This window comes from Poecilia reticulata, linkage group LG8 (assembly GCF_000633615.1).
Source record: "Poecilia reticulata strain Guanapo linkage group LG8, Guppy_female_1.0+MT, whole genome shotgun sequence".
Taxonomy (NCBI): domain Eukaryota; kingdom Metazoa; phylum Chordata; class Actinopteri; order Cyprinodontiformes; family Poeciliidae; genus Poecilia; species Poecilia reticulata.
The window spans coordinates 862,885-878,403 of record NC_024338.1 but is presented as its reverse complement, the minus strand read 5'-3'; the positions used below and the strand labels follow the sequence as shown (position 1 = coordinate 878,403).

The 15,519-nt window shown below is 36.1% G+C and overlaps 1 protein-coding gene and 1 long non-coding RNA gene across 4 annotated transcripts in view; one reads left to right on the top strand and one right to left on the bottom strand.

The window, feature by feature from the left end:
• The window catches only part of LOC103468139 (uncharacterized), a 10,060-nt gene extending 4,581 nt beyond the window's left edge, over positions 1-5,479 (bottom strand). The window contains exons 1-2 of the long non-coding RNA XR_534163.2: positions 5,132-5,479; positions 5,021-5,071 (exon numbers count right to left, since the gene is read on the bottom strand). This is a non-coding gene — a long non-coding RNA (uncharacterized LOC103468139). The remainder of the gene's footprint in view (positions 1-5,020; positions 5,072-5,131) is intronic.
• Positions 1-15,519, top strand: part of LOC103468140 (leucine-rich repeat-containing protein 4) — a 25,292-nt gene that overhangs the window by 1,915 nt on the left and 7,858 nt on the right. For 2 of the 3 annotated variants that reach the window (XM_008415006.2, XM_008415007.2), the window contains exons 2-4: positions 12,934-13,364; positions 14,061-14,206; positions 14,987-15,155. In XM_008415006.2, the coding sequence (XP_008413228.1) occupies positions 13,059-13,364; positions 14,061-14,206; positions 14,987-15,155 (621 nt within the window). In that variant the 5' untranslated portion in view covers positions 12,934-13,058. The remainder of the gene's footprint in view (positions 1-12,933; positions 13,365-14,060; positions 14,207-14,986; positions 15,156-15,519) is intronic. The other variant, XM_008415008.2, reaches the window with a different exon arrangement.

Here is a 15,519-nt window from a genome sequence, read left to right as displayed (position 1 = left end):
GAGAAAGTCAAGGAAGTAAACGGGATCTAGAAGGAAGCAGTTCAGAGGAGGAGAGGGTAGTTAGGAGAAAAGTAGTGAATGAGAAATTTAAAGTAATTCTGAAACTTAAGAATGAGGAAGGGCAGGAGAAAATCAGCCCAATAGGGGTGTCAAACGAAATTAAGAAGAAAATAGGAGAAGTCGAAATGGTAAAAATCTTGAGAGACGGAAGAATGAATGATGAAATGATGAAAGAATGTAAGGATATAGAGCAAAAGAATAAGACCTTCAAAGTGGATAACATTTGTAAAAATTAGAGGGGTGATATATGGGATCCCCCTAGAGGAGGATCTGGAAAAACTTAAGAAAAATATAGTTGGAGCAAAGGTGGCTAATATGAAATGGCTGTTACAAACTGTGAACGGTGAGAGAGTGGGGAGTATGTCAATCCTAGTGGAGTTTGAAGGTAAAGAGTTGCCAATGAATATAAAAATAGGATATATAAGTTTCAAAGTCAGACCTTATGTACCAGAGAGTATAGGTACGCCCTTGTGTCAATCAAATTTGACAGGTGGTGGTCAAAGTGGGTGGTCCGGAAGTGGGCGAGGGGCAAGGTGGATGGTCCGGAAGTGGGCGAGGGGCAAGGTGGATGGTCCGGAAGTGGGCGAGGGGCAAGGTGGATGGTCCGGAAGTGGGGGAGGGGCAACGTGGGTGGTCCAGAAGTGGGGGCAAAGTGGGTGATCCGGAAATGGGGAATGGGCTCAGTGGGTGGTCCGGAAATGGGGGATGGGTGATGCAGGTGGTCCCGGAAATGGGGTCCAGATGTTCAAGGTTCTGACCCATAGCAGCAACTATTGCTTAAATAAATGCTTACGCTAACTGCGGACTATGTTTTTTTTTCTCTCTCTCAAAAGCATCAGAAAGTTTCAAGATGCGCAGGATAAAATATGTGACCGGTGATCTGTTCACCGCTCCAAGCCAGGAATCCTTAGCGCACTGCGTTAGTGAAGATTTACGAATGGGGAAGGGAATCGCAGTTTTGTTCAAAAAGAATTTTGGCCGTACATCAGAATTAAAAGAGCAGAGTGAGTCATTTGTTTGGTAAAAAAAAGTTATTGCATTTTGTTTAAATGTCTCTTTTCAACAGCTAAATCATATCCTGATTTTTTTTTTTTAAACAAAAACGTATCTCTTAATAGAAAATCTGGTGGGACAATGTGCAGTCCTAACACATGATCAACGCTTCATATACTATCTGGTAAATATACCACGGTCAATTATACTGCACGGGACCAAAATTTGGCTCATTTTCTAAACCTAAATGTTTGCAAATGCATCCATTGTTGAAAATGAATCAAACACATGTAACAGTGTAACGATTCACCTCTGCAACACTTTGAGTCACCGAGCTTTATGCTTAGGGGTAGGCATTTGCAAACATTTAGGTTAGCATGTCTTTAACATCTCCTCTTTTTCACACTATCTACCCAACGATTTATTGTTTAGTGTTACCTCAGTTTAAGTTCTACAGCCATAACCAAAATCATGAAACAACTTTATAAGTCTTAAGTGAAAATACGATATGACTTCTTTTTTTTTTAATGCAAACATGCTTGTTGATTTTTTTCCAGCTCATGACATGACAGCATATTTTAGATGAACTTTAGATGAATGAGAGCAAAGATTGGTATTTTAGATGATTAGATGCAGTTTGTCTAACAGGCTCCATGTTGACGTAAATTTCCTCCATCGCTTCAGACTTTCTACTGGCTTTTAACACTGACTATCAAATCCACTGCAGTCGTGGAACTAAGTGGAAAACTGTGGGAAAGAGGCGAGATGTGTCTGGTGTTAAACATAAAAAGTAACATATTTTAGAGATAGCAGTCAAATAAAGAAATTCATGTGTGCGGTTTCAGTATTAATTTTTTAAATATCTTACACAACATAAGATTCTTGAAGGTTTCAATAGTTTCATAAGTTCATATTTGCTGATTGGGTCAATGAATATTCATTTCTCCTTTTTCTTTGTTTTCCTTCAGCTCGGTTAATCCTACTCATAATTAACACATTACACTTTTCTATCGGTGAAGAAAATAATTGACTTTTACATTCAAGCACTACTTTGCGGTCTACTGCATGGTATCAAAAATTAGAAATTGTTTTAAATCACTGATATAAGGATGAAAAATACATCTGATGTTGTGATGTTCCTGCTCCTTGTGCCCAGACATATTTCCTACAGAGTAATACATTGTTGGAGCAAATGACCGATTCTCTCTTTGGATCATATGGACCCAACAGTTTTACGGGTCTCATTCTGTCCTGACAACTAGTCATAGCCCAGTAAATACAACTATCAACCATTTTCTTTCTAAATCCTCGTCTAACCCTACTCCTTGTCTTCTTACTCTCTCACTCCACTAGCATAAAGACTGACATTAAGGAACCACAATCCCCAAATTGCATTTTTACTAAACTTCTGTAACCGCTGGATCAAATAATTATGGAATTGTATTTATTCATATTTTAAAGGTATATACTTTTAAGGCTGCCATCTAGTAAAAAAGGTAAAAAAGGCTACTAGTGTCTAAAACTCAGTCACCATGTCTTCTCATCTTCTGAGGGAGATCAACAGTTTGACAAACAGTTTGCTTTGTGAAGCACCGCCTCACTGGGAGGGAATCGAAAGGCTAGCATGCCAATCAGGTGCAAGTTGGGCGGGTTAAAGTAAGAGAAACCAGATACTGCATTCAAAGCAAACGAATCATTCACAGAGTGAATTCTGTAGAATATCAGAGTACAGGAGATACAGGACAGAAGGTTTGACTGAATCAAGACATTGTTCAGACTGGGAAGCTAACTGGAAAATTGCTAGCCAAGTATGTGGAGCAGGAAAATAGATTGTAGTTACTTAAATTTACGCAAAACAATTGCCTCAAAAGATTCAATTACTGCAACATGCAAAAGACAAGTGTAGTCACATTGTGTGATTTTGGCAAACAATATTCTTAAACTCATGCAAAATTTATTCTACTTTCTGCTTACAGCAGCAGCAATATATTTACTACATGTCATTACATGACATAGTTGTACTGTTCAAAAATTTTCGGTTTGCTTGAGTAGAAATGGAGTAATGTCTGTGTATGTTAAAATGTGAAACATTTACCATTCAAAATCCTCACTACTATCAAATAATTCACTTTTTATTTTATTCTATTTGTTGCAGACTCAACTTAAATAGATTAACTTATAAAGCATCTTTTTTTCTTTTTTAAATCCAAAAGTTCCTGCCACTTGTTTAAGATGAGTACAAACAACAGGTTGATGAGAATTAAACGAAGTTCGCTTAAACTCTTTTATTAAGCAGAATGTTTTATTTTACAGTGTGAAAGGTTTAGCAGACAGCTGAAGGCATCTGACCCGCGCTCCAAACTCAGTACCTGTTTGCTATGCGGCAAACATTTGGTAAGATTAAATTTAGTCAACTAAAGAAAGTAGACAGTTCATTCTCCAACGAGTGAAATCCCTTGAGGTAGTCAAGTTTCTTGTTTGTTCAGATCTTGCTAGTCATTTCCATAGTATGATTACTAATTAACAGTTGATTCTTTTGTGTCTAATTGCAATCTAATTATTCAGTTCACAATTGAAGTTTTATTAGGATTCTGCAAATTGAATATTTTCATAGTATATTTCAATCATTCCTTTCATACAGTCGAAGCTCTCTGAAACTATAATTTTGTGAACTATATTTTTGATTCCTTTGAGTATCATGATATTTTACTTAATTTGACTGATACGATCTTCTTGAACGCATACTGATGCTTCACATTGATCATTTATAAGCTTATCAATTACAAGAGGTGTACTGTCTGTTAGTGAACATTATAGAACACATAGCATCATTAGGACCAAGGAACAAAAGTTTTAGATAATTTTAAAGGTATCAAAACAATTCACCACATTGTGACCAACTCTTGGGGCATTGTGGAGGTTGTGTAGTGAGTATGTCATTTTATTTTCTTTATTTTTTTAGGTAGTGTACCAATAGCAAATTTAATCAATGTTATTATAAGTTGGGCCAGGTGTCAGAAGATGTGAGTAAGTCTCTGTGAGAGGGGCTACTTGAGAAAAAAAAGCAAAGATTCACTGATTGAATTGTTGGTTGATAGCCAGCATATATTTGAATTTTTGCAACAAACAATGAAAGAAAAGAAAAAGAATGGCCATTCAGTTTGATAAATATTTACATAGATTTACAAAGATTCAATAAATCGGCTGAAAACCAAGTGCTCACATGAAAACATAAAATCTAAATAAATAATACAAATTGTATTAAATATTTTAATACAGACTGATGGTTCACATTGATCATTTATACATTTTAGTAATGGAACCTTCAACAACTACAGGTGTACTGTATTTTGTTACTGAACACACTTAAGCATGTAAGATAATGGATGGAGTAAAAGAATCATTAGGGCCAAGAAACATACAGCGTATACGTCAAAGACAAAAGCTGTAGATAATTTTAAAGGTAACCAAACAATTTACCATGTTGGAGCAACTTTTTGGAGCCTGGTTGTGCACTGTAAAAAAACTTTCAACTTTGGAGAAAGCTGAAAGATAAATATTAGTAGCCTCACCTGGGCCTGTTTAGTCCCTGTCACATATTCTTAAGAAATACATTTACAGATGAGGAACTTTTACTGAAATGTATCACACTAGCGGGTGTTACAGAAAAAATATCAATAAGTTTCAAATGTACTTAAACCAACCTTTACTATTTTGGAGAAACCATGAAGCACTGAGAAGATCAGTCTTGATTCAACAACAGGAAAAAGACTGGAGTAAAGTAGAATTTACAATGATGTGAGGATAAATTCTGGAAAGGCAGTGATGTTAGTTTGTCTCTCACTTTAATTGCAGAAAGCTAAAGGTTAACTGAGCAACGAGTCGATCCCCTGTAAATCAGTTAAAATGCTGTAATTAATTTTTTTGTTATGCGATGGTGAAGGGTGAGGAGTGTTAAAATACTGACCGTAGACTAATTGCGATATGACCGTCCTCTCCGTATCTTGTGAGACAAGATCTGAAGAAAAAAATACGTCAGATTGAAGCATAATATGAAAAAAAGAGTGCTGTAACTTACTGCCTAATAGTTCGTCGTACTGAAATTCGGAAAGCACCGACATTATCAGGATGTAAGCTTTCCCCTTTAAAAAAAAAAGAAAAGTAAAAAACAATGTACGCAGCAAGTTTCTACCTTGAATAGGATCAGATCAGCAGCGGTCTTGGAATGAACAGAGTCTTGTCCAGCCTCGTGCAGAAAAAAAAAGGTTTAGGATCTTCCCTTCTTGCTGATGGGAGAATTATCTAACAATGAAGAAAGGACCTAAGATGTCTGGAAGTGATTATCAGCAGGGTCTTGGAATGAACAGAGTCTTTGTCCAACCTGATCCAAAATTGGGTGATGGGAGAAATATCTATCGATAGAGAAGCTAAGGTGTCTGGAACTGATTAGCGGTAAACAGCAGGCGGTCTTCCTGCCCCCCTATCACAAGCTGTACATGGTCAGAGTAATATCTGTCTGTTTAAAGACCTCTTGCAGAATCTGTAAGACTTTTGACCATTCCAGCTGATCTAGGCCGCATCCGATTCTGAAGGAGATAAAACATCGCGTTTAATTATTCAAATAAAGAAGAATTAAGGGTATTTATCCATAGTAGTTCCTACAAACCGAGGTAGTGATATTCTTTTGACGTTATATTCTAAGCAGGGAGATTTCATGTCTTCCAGACTCTGTCTGAAGTCGACATATGTCGGTTTCTGACTCGCTTTTTTCTTCGTAATCTGACATACATAATAGGAAGGATAAAGTTACCAGATTGAAAAAGAAAATGAACCAAATTTTGGTCCCGTGCAGTATAATTGACCGTGGTATATTTACCAGATAGTATATGAAGCGTTGATCATGTGTTAGTACTGCACATTGTCCCACCAGATTTTCTATTAAGAGATACGTTTTTGTTTAAAAAAAAAAAAAAATCAGTATATGATTTAGCTGTTGAAAAGAGACATTTAAACAAAATGCAATAACTTTTTTTTACCAAACAAATGACTCACTCTGCTCTTTTAATTCTGATGTACGGCCAAAATTCTTTTTGAACAAAACTGCGATTCCCTTCCCCATTCGTAAATCTTCACTAACGCAGTGCGCTAAGGATTCCTGGCTTGGAGCGGTGAACAGATCACCGGTCACATATTTTATCCTGCGCATCTTGAAACTTTCTGATGCTTTGGAGAGAGAGAAAAAAAAACATAGTCCGCAGTTAGCGTAAGCATTTATTTAAGCAATAGTTGCTGCTATGGGTCAGAACCTCGAACATCTGGACCCCATTTCCGGGACCACCTGCATCACCCATCCCCCATTCCCATTTCCGGACCACCCACTGAGCCCATCCCCCACTTCCGGACCACCCACGTTGCCCCTCCCCCACTTCCGGACCACCCACCTTGCCCCTCCCCCACTTCCGGTGTTATAAATGCCAAAGGTATGGGCACATTGCGTCAGTGTGTAAAGGTAAGCAGAGATGCCCAAAATGTGGGGAAGATCATAAAGTTGAAGAATGGAAGGAAAATGTAGAGGAGAAATGCAACTGTGGGGGAAATCATAGGGTTACGTACGGAGAATGCGAGGTAAGGAAGAGGGCTAAAGAAATAGTGCAAATCTAAAAATATAAGCTATGCTGAAGCAGTAAAAAGTGTGAAGGAGCAGGAAAAAAAGAGTGGTTGAACAAAGGGGAAATCAAACAATTCAGCAACCCAAAATACTACCAGAAGATAAAGTCTCGTACTCAGTGGAAAATCTGGTTTTATTCATAGCATATGTCATCAACTGTACTGATCAAGCTAGGCACAAAACCGAGAAGATTAAAATAATAGTGAAAGGAGCTGAAAAATTCTTGGGATTTAAGAAAGGTACATGGGAAGAAATAAATAAAAAACTAGAGGTGGATAAGAAGTTGGAAGCAACAAGTGAAAGTAGTTTATGTTAATACTTTAATGGAACGCTAGGAGTCTGTTAGCCAATGGTCAAGAATTTAAAGGATAAATTGACGAACTTCAAGTCCAACCAGATATAATTTGTGTACAAGAAACTTGGTTAAAACTATTGATTGGAGGGTATGTTAGTATAAGAAGAGATAGAGAAGAGGGAGGGGGAGGTGGTTGCGTAATATTTATAAAACAAGGGATAAAATATCAGTGTCACTTTGACCGGCGGAGGCTCTGCATTAGTAAGGAGGAAGTGAGGYGACAATATGTCTTTGAGGTGTTTTTATTCAGGAGCTCCAAGTTACACCAACACCCTCTTCTTCTTTTAGTGAAACAAAGCAGCTTACATTTATACCTGAGGCAAGTTCCACTTACACCAGGTGAAGGGGTGACCACAAAAAAAAGGACAAACAACAACACTATTTACACAAACCGAACAACAATAAATGATCCAACAAATATTTACATGCATGCAAATTATTAAAACTAAACTATTCTAAGGTCAATCAAAAAGTAAAGGTAACAAAATAAATCCTCAGAGTGTTACCCCTCTTAATGGAAGCTGGTATGTTCCAGGAGCATTTGTCTCCCTCTCTGCTCCACCTTGCTGAGACACACCCAGAAAGGCAAGAACTCAATTAACTCAAATTGACTAATCTAAATCAAAACAAACTGACATTCCCCCCCCACATTCTCTGAACAGGAAAGATGGCCGGTCTCCCTACCCAAAAAGAATGTTCACCAAATGTCGAAGTAACTGAAATAAAGAACTGATACAAAATACATTTGAACTGAAAATAAATAACATAATATCAATAATCAACATGGGATGGAACCCCTGGTCTCCATCACAATCAGGTTATAGGAAAAGGAAAAGAACTAGAATTTACAGTAATTGAGGTATGGGTGCAGGAAAGTAAATTTAAAATAATACATTTCTATAATCCATGTAAATTATTATCGGTTGAAGTAATGGAGGAATTATTAGATCATTTGGAAGGGAGAGTAATTTGGGTTTCAATGCAAAAAGTACACTGTGGGGAAATAGTAATGATAAAAATGGACAGGTTATAGAAGGAGTGATGGAAACGAAAAATTTAGTATGTATCAATGAGAGAAAGGGTACAAGAATTAATTTAAGAACAGGGATGGAATCAACTTTAGATCTAACAATAGTATCAAATGATATAGCTGGTATCTGTGAATGGTCGGTTGACAAAGAAACAACGGTAGGTAGTGATCATTATCCTATAACTACAAGGGTAGGAATGATTGGAAATAAGTATAAAAATAGAGGGGAAAGATTGAACTTTAATAAGGCAGATTGGAGTAAGTTTAGATACTTGTGTGAAATATATTTAGAAAAGGTAGATTTTAATATAAATGTAAACGAAGTGAAAGCAAGTATCTCAAAGATAATTACAGATGCAGCTGAAAATTTTATTAAGAAGTCAGGGAGTATTAATGATAAGAAAAGGGTGCCATGGTGGACAAGTGAGTGTAAGGAAGCAATTAAATTAAGAAATAAAGCCTTTAAGGTATTAAAGCTTAACCCAATTTATATGAACTTAATTGATTATAAAAGGAAGCAAGCAGTAGTTAGGAGAGTGAAGAAGAGGTAAATAATATTTTGAATGTTGAATTTACCAAAGTAGAATTAAATTGTGTGCTTAAAAAGACCAAAAATATGGCGCCAGGTAAAGATAACATTTGTTATAGAATGATAAGTCAATTAAGTGATAAATCAAAAGTTATAATATTAAAACTATTTAATAAAATCTGGGAGGAGGGAAAATTACCAGTTATGGAAGGAATCTATTATAGTACCGATAGCTAAACCAGGAAAAGATCATTCAAAACCAGAAAGTTATAGGCCAATAGCATTAACTTCAAACTCATGTAAAATAATGGAAAAAATGATGATTAATAATAGATTAGTGTATTATTTAAATAAAAAGGAATGTATTTCTAATTATCAAAGTGGTTTTCGTAAAGGGAGGAGCACTAATGACCCAACGTTATGTCTTGAGCATGAAGTAAGAAGAGCTCAAGTAAACAAAGAAAGTGTAGTGGCTGTATTTTTTGATATTGAAAAAGCATATGATATGATGTGGGTAGAGGGTTTATTAATTAAATTATACAAATTGGGGATTAGAGGAAAAATATATGAATGGATTAAAGACTTTCTAACAAACAGGAAATTACAGGTAAAAATTGGAGAGGTAGTTTCTGGTAAATATGTAGTGGAAAATGGTACGCCACAGGGGAGCATTATAAGTCCTTTATTGTTTTCTGTGATGATTAATGACATATTTAAAAATATTGGAAGGGATATGGGATGCTCACTCTTCGCAGATGATGGAGCCATATGGAAAAGAGGGAAGAACATGGAGTTTATAGGGAAAAAAATACAAAAGGTCATTGTTGATATAGAGCTGTGGGCATTGCAATGGGGATTTAAATTCTCAGTGGATAAAATGAAAGTAATTGTTTTTTCTAAAAAAAAAGAATAAACAAGGTAATAGAATTAAAGTTATATAATCAAAAAATTGAACAGGTAAAGAGTATAAAATTTCTGGGGTTGTGGTTTGATGAGAAATTAAGGTGGAGTATCCACATCCAAAAGATTAAAGATAAATGTAAGAAAAAAATGAATATATTAAGATGTTTGGCTGGTAATGATTGGGGGGGCAGACAGACGAGCGTTAAAACAGATTAATACAGGGATGATAAGATTGGACCTTGATTTTGGATGTTTAGTTTACAGGTCAGCAGCTAAAACTCATCTGGATAAATTAGACAGTATTCAACACCAAGCATTAAGATTATGTACGGGAGCTTTCAAAACAACGCCAACAACAGCATTAGAAGTANAGAAAGTGTAGTGGCTGTATTTTTTGATATTGAAAAAGCATATGATATGATGTGGGTAGAGGGTTTATTAATTAAATTATACAAATTGGGGATTAGAGGAAAAATATATGAATGGATTAAAGACTTTCTAACAAACAGGAAATTACAGGTAAAAATTGGAGAGGTAGTTTCTGGTAAATATGTAGTGGAAAATGGTACGCCACAGGGGAGCATTATAAGTCCTTTATTGTTTTCTGTGATGATTAATGACATATTTAAAAATATTGGAAGGGATATGGGATGCTCACTCTTCGCAGATGATGGAGCCATATGGAAAAGAGGGAAGAACATGGAGTTTATAGGGAAAAAAATACAAAAGGTCATTGTTGATATAGAGCTGTGGGCATTGCAATGGGGATTTAAATTCTCAGTGGATAAAATGAAAGTAATTGTTTTTTCTAAAAAAAAAGAATAAACAAGGTAATAGAATTAAAGTTATATAATCAAAAAATTGAACAGGTAAAGAGTATAAAATTTCTGGGGTTGTGGTTTGATGAGAAATTAAGGTGGAGTATCCACATCCAAAAGATTAAAGATAAATGTAAGAAAAAAATGAATATATTAAGATGTTTGGCTGGTAATGATTGGGGGGGCAGACAGACGAGCGTTAAAACAGATTAATACAGGGATGATAAGATTGGACCTTGATTTTGGATGTTTAGTTTACAGGTCAGCAGCTAAAACTCATCTGGATAAATTAGACAGTATTCAACACCAAGCATTAAGATTATGTACGGGAGCTTTCAAAACAACGCCAACAACAGCATTAGAAGTAAAAATGGGAGAAATGCCACTAGATCTGAGGAGATCTAAATTAGGAATTAATTATTGGTTAAATTTGATGGGGCATAAATGTGAACATCCAACCCGGGAAATTTTAAAATCATGCTGGGAAAAGGAAAAGAAAGAGATGAGGAGTTATGGATGGAAAATTGGAAAAGACGTTAAGGAATTTAAAATGGATACTTTAGAAATTAGTCAAACAGATCCAATATCAGTTATTCCACCCTGGATGCTGCCAGAAACCACAGTCGATTTGTCTTTAATGGTTAAGAAACAAGACAAATCAAATGTTATAGATACTCAGTGCAATCACATATAAATGATTACTGTAGTTATGTCCAAATTTATACAGATGCATCAAAAATTGAAGGAAAAATAGGAATAGCATGTACAATTCCAGAATTCAATTTGAAAATAGGGAAGCGAATTACGGATGGGCTGTCAATCTATACAGGTGAAATGTTAGCAATTCTATTGGCTTTACAATGGATTGAGGAAATAAAACCAATGCAAGCAATAAATTGCTCTGATTCAAGCTCGGCTTTAACAAGCATAAAATATTATAATACGGATTGTAGGAGAGACATATTAGAAATAAATCATACACTATATAGATTACAAAATATGGGGTTAGTAGTTACATTTGTGTGGGTTCCAGCACATATAGGGGTAGTAGGAAACGAGAAAGCCGATAAAATGGCAAAGAAGGCAATTCATAGTCCCATCAGTTTTGCAGTTAAGACAAGTAAGTCTTAAGGGAAAAGTAAAGCTAAAGAGGAGCTGATGAAAATATGGCAAAGAAGGTGGGATGAAGGGGTAACAGGAAGATGGTTTTCTAAGATTCAGAAGGTTGTAGGAAGGAAAAGAAAAGGAAGAAGAAACAGGAAGGAGGATAGAAGATTAAGGTTTGGTCATACAGTGCTTAATTATTCACTTTTCAATATCCAGAAGCATAAAACTGGAAAGTGTGAGCATTGTGAAAAGTTTGAAACAATAGAACATGTTTTTTTTAGAGTGTTATAAATATGAAGAAGATAGAAGATATATGTTGAGAGAATGTGAAGAGATTAAAGAAAGGTTCAATTTAACATAATTTTTGAGGAGAGAATTGGGAAGCAAACATATTCAAATAATTATTCGATTTCTTAAAAAAACAAGGTTATTTCATAGAATTTGATTAGGGCAGGATGGTAGAGAATGTGTTAAGAAGAACAAAGAATGGTATAAAAAACTATATGCAATTAGGGTAATATAAGTAGGTATGTATGTGTGAGTGTTAGTCAGAAGCATAAAGTAAGGATTATGTATGAAGTGACAGTTTATAGATCATCACGAGCCACACTCCATACCAGTAAATGGCGGTAATGCTACTGAAAGTTTGTTGCCAACTGCCAATAAAAACCATGAAGAAGAAGAAGAAAAGGTTGTTACTACCACCAGGGAGAGAACTAAAACATGCAGGATGCCGGCCCTCGAGAACCGACTTTGGGCACCCCTGTTCTAAAGGTAGTTGCAGAAAGGTGAGCTGCATAATTGTGGAAAACCTTGGAACTGATGGAGAACATTGCCAATTGAAGGATTTGGAGGGAGCTTGTGTTCAGAGATCACATTTATCTGCTGGGACATGTTGATGATGGTTTATTAGCATTTAGATTGCACAGACTGATCATCCTGGAGCTCTGAGCAAAACTTAAAGAAGGAGCTGTGTGTTACTGGTGCCGTATGTACTAATGGAAAATGATTATGACCTGACCATACTGGTTAGAAGCGTTAAGAAAGCGTTAAGGAAATTTCTACAATTATTAGTGGATATGTGAATGTAGTCTTGAGCCAGGTTGGGTTTCATTCCCAACACAGAAAGAATTGATTACTGTTGTAATTCCTTGTAATAAATTCCATCAAGTACAATTTAAATTTCTGGATTTCTGTTTGCCTGGCCATCGTTCAGGGATGTTTCAAAGATCATCCTTGTTTGCTAACAGATAACATAGTTGTTACAAATGAACAATGTAGACTTCATCTGGAAAGAGGGAAAGTGCCAAATGAACTCAATCTGCCCAGTTTCTACAGAGCAGGTAGACAAAAAGGGCATTTTGTCCAAAAAAATAATTGGAACACTGAAAAGGTAAAAAATATTTTTACTGGTGTGAATATAAACCTTGTTGTAAAAGCTCTTTGTTTTTCTTGTTTGTTTTTTCACAGTTGCATTGAGGTGGACCATTGTGATTGGAACAGAAAACAGGAGATGTAAACAACCAGTCTTCATTTAACCTTTCCTCTAACTACGCCTCCAATTATATTTCCTTTTTGCTAGTTTTCCCACAAATATGAACATTCCTTTGTCTTCCATCCTCCTTATGATTTTTTCTATTAATTTCTCTGGGTGGCTGCTCCTGCCTGTGGGTAGCTCATATGTGTGCCCACACCAGTGCATTTGCTATGAGCACGCTGACCTGGTGGACTGCCGCAATGGCAAATTTGAACATGTACCCAGGGGCCTCCCTCACGGTACGTGGCTGCTGAAGCTTGGAGGAAACAATCTGAGAATCATAGAAACCCGAACCTTCATTGGGCTGTGGTCCCTGAGGGTGCTGGTGCTGACCAACAGTCACATCAAAGAAATACAAGCACAGGTAGGCAGAAAGAGATGGAAGAATAAGGGCAAAAACATTAGCTGAGAGTTGACTGAAATACATTTGATTGAAAAGTGGAGATGCTTAAGCTTAGGCTCACATAATTTCCCACAGACAGGATGGGTATGTCACGACCATGCAAGGAAAAGTGTGTTAGATAATGGATGGATGGATAGCATGGGTCTGCTTAAGAAAATGCATAGTATCACGAAGAAGAACATTATATGTAAAGATTTAAACAAAGTAAGTCATCAGCCAGGAAGCTAAGGCTTGGGGACAAATAGGACCTCAAAATTGACAAAGACCCTGAGTATATCATCAAATTATTCACCAAGAGGCATAATTTGTGGGTCAAGCTGCTTCGGTGTGTCCGAGCAAGATGTCCAACAAATATCACTCATTTACACAAGTTCTACTGGAAGAAATAGGCCAGAATTCCACTGGAAGGACTTAAAAATGTCAAATGTAAAGTAATCACAAAAACAAGCAGTCATTCACAAGAAAGAATAGAAGCAGATCATGACAAGGGTGCAGATAAAATATTGTTTCTAAGAACTAAGAGTTGAAAGAAAAGGAAACTGGAAATTGAATTGAAAAAAAATCTACTGTCTTGTTCGACTTAATATTTAGTATTACAGAGTTAACTTAAAAATTATTATTTAAAGAATAAGAAGTTTCTCATCTTTGTATTTGCAGGCTTTTTTTTCTTTATCCTTCCTTGAAAAGTTGGATCTCAGCTGGAATCAGATAACGACTCTCCCTGTGGACTTCTCCTCCAGCTTGTCTGCTCTCAAGGAGCTCCGAATGGAGCACAACAATTTAAATTATATATCTGGATTCAGGTACCTGTTTAAGTTTTACAAAGACACAGATCTTTGAGAGAGAACATTTTCAAATCTTACTATATTATAACAATTTATTGTTTTAGATTTTATGGAATACAGTAATAGAGTTGTGAATAACTGTGATGTGGATAGGGAGTTATACAATAATATGTTGGTTTATACAAGAATATGTTGTTTCAACAACATATGCATTGTATTTCCTCCTACATGATTTTCAACATTAAAATAAAATGTAATGAAACACCACATTTTTCAGATTTGTGTTCATAGAAAATGCTGAAATCCATGTATCCATTTCATTTTCCTTTTAATCCTGCATGTGTTTGTGTTTGTTTATTATTATAGAAAATTCACCCAAGACAAAATGTAGATTTTGGGTATATGATAGATTTTTTTGGGTACTTTAAAAGCTGGCAAAAACTCCCAGCTTTTAGAGTCAAAGTCAATAACAGACCTTGATAAATAATTTTAGCTGAGTGATGTAATAAAGAGGTGATGATGTCCTAGACCAGGGGTCTGCAACTCCAGTCGTCAAATGCCTCCCTCCTGCCACTATTGGATTCATTCCTGCTAATACAAACCTGAATCAAATGAACAAGCTATTCATTTTAAACGGGTATGGTTCGTGAACAGGACGTGCCAGAAAGGAAATTAAGGTCTGTTGGAGCAGGGATGCATCCAAAATTTGGCATATGCCGATCCCTATTCTAGACTTTTTCTTCTGTCTTTGAGTTTTTGGACAATCTCACACAATACCTTTTGTTTTCAACCTTCTAGCTTGGAACACTTGGACAACATGGAAAAGTTGGACCTCAGTTATAACCAGCTGGTGTCTGTTGGCCCTGGTGTGTTCAGGGGCCTCTCTAGGCTGAGACAGCTCTTTCTACACAACAACAGACTGACAGTGGTGGAGCAAGGCAGCCTTGACATGCTGCCTGGACTTGAGGTAAATGAAGTTGATACAGTGGGGAGAACAAGTATTTGATACACTGTTGATTTTTCAGGTTTTCCCACTTGCAAAGCATGTAGAAGACTGTAATTTTTATCATAGGTACTCTTCAACTGTGAGTGATGGAATCTAAAACAAAAATCCAGAAAAATACAATGTATGATTTTTAAATAATTAATTTCCATTTTATTGTGTGAAATATGTATTTGATCATCTATCAACCAGTAAGAATTTTGGCTCTCACAGACATGTTAGTTCTTCTTTAAGAAGCCCTCCTGTTCTCCACTCATTACCTGTATTAACTGCACCTGTTTGAACTCGTTACCTGTATCAAAGACACCTGTCCACACACTCAATCAAT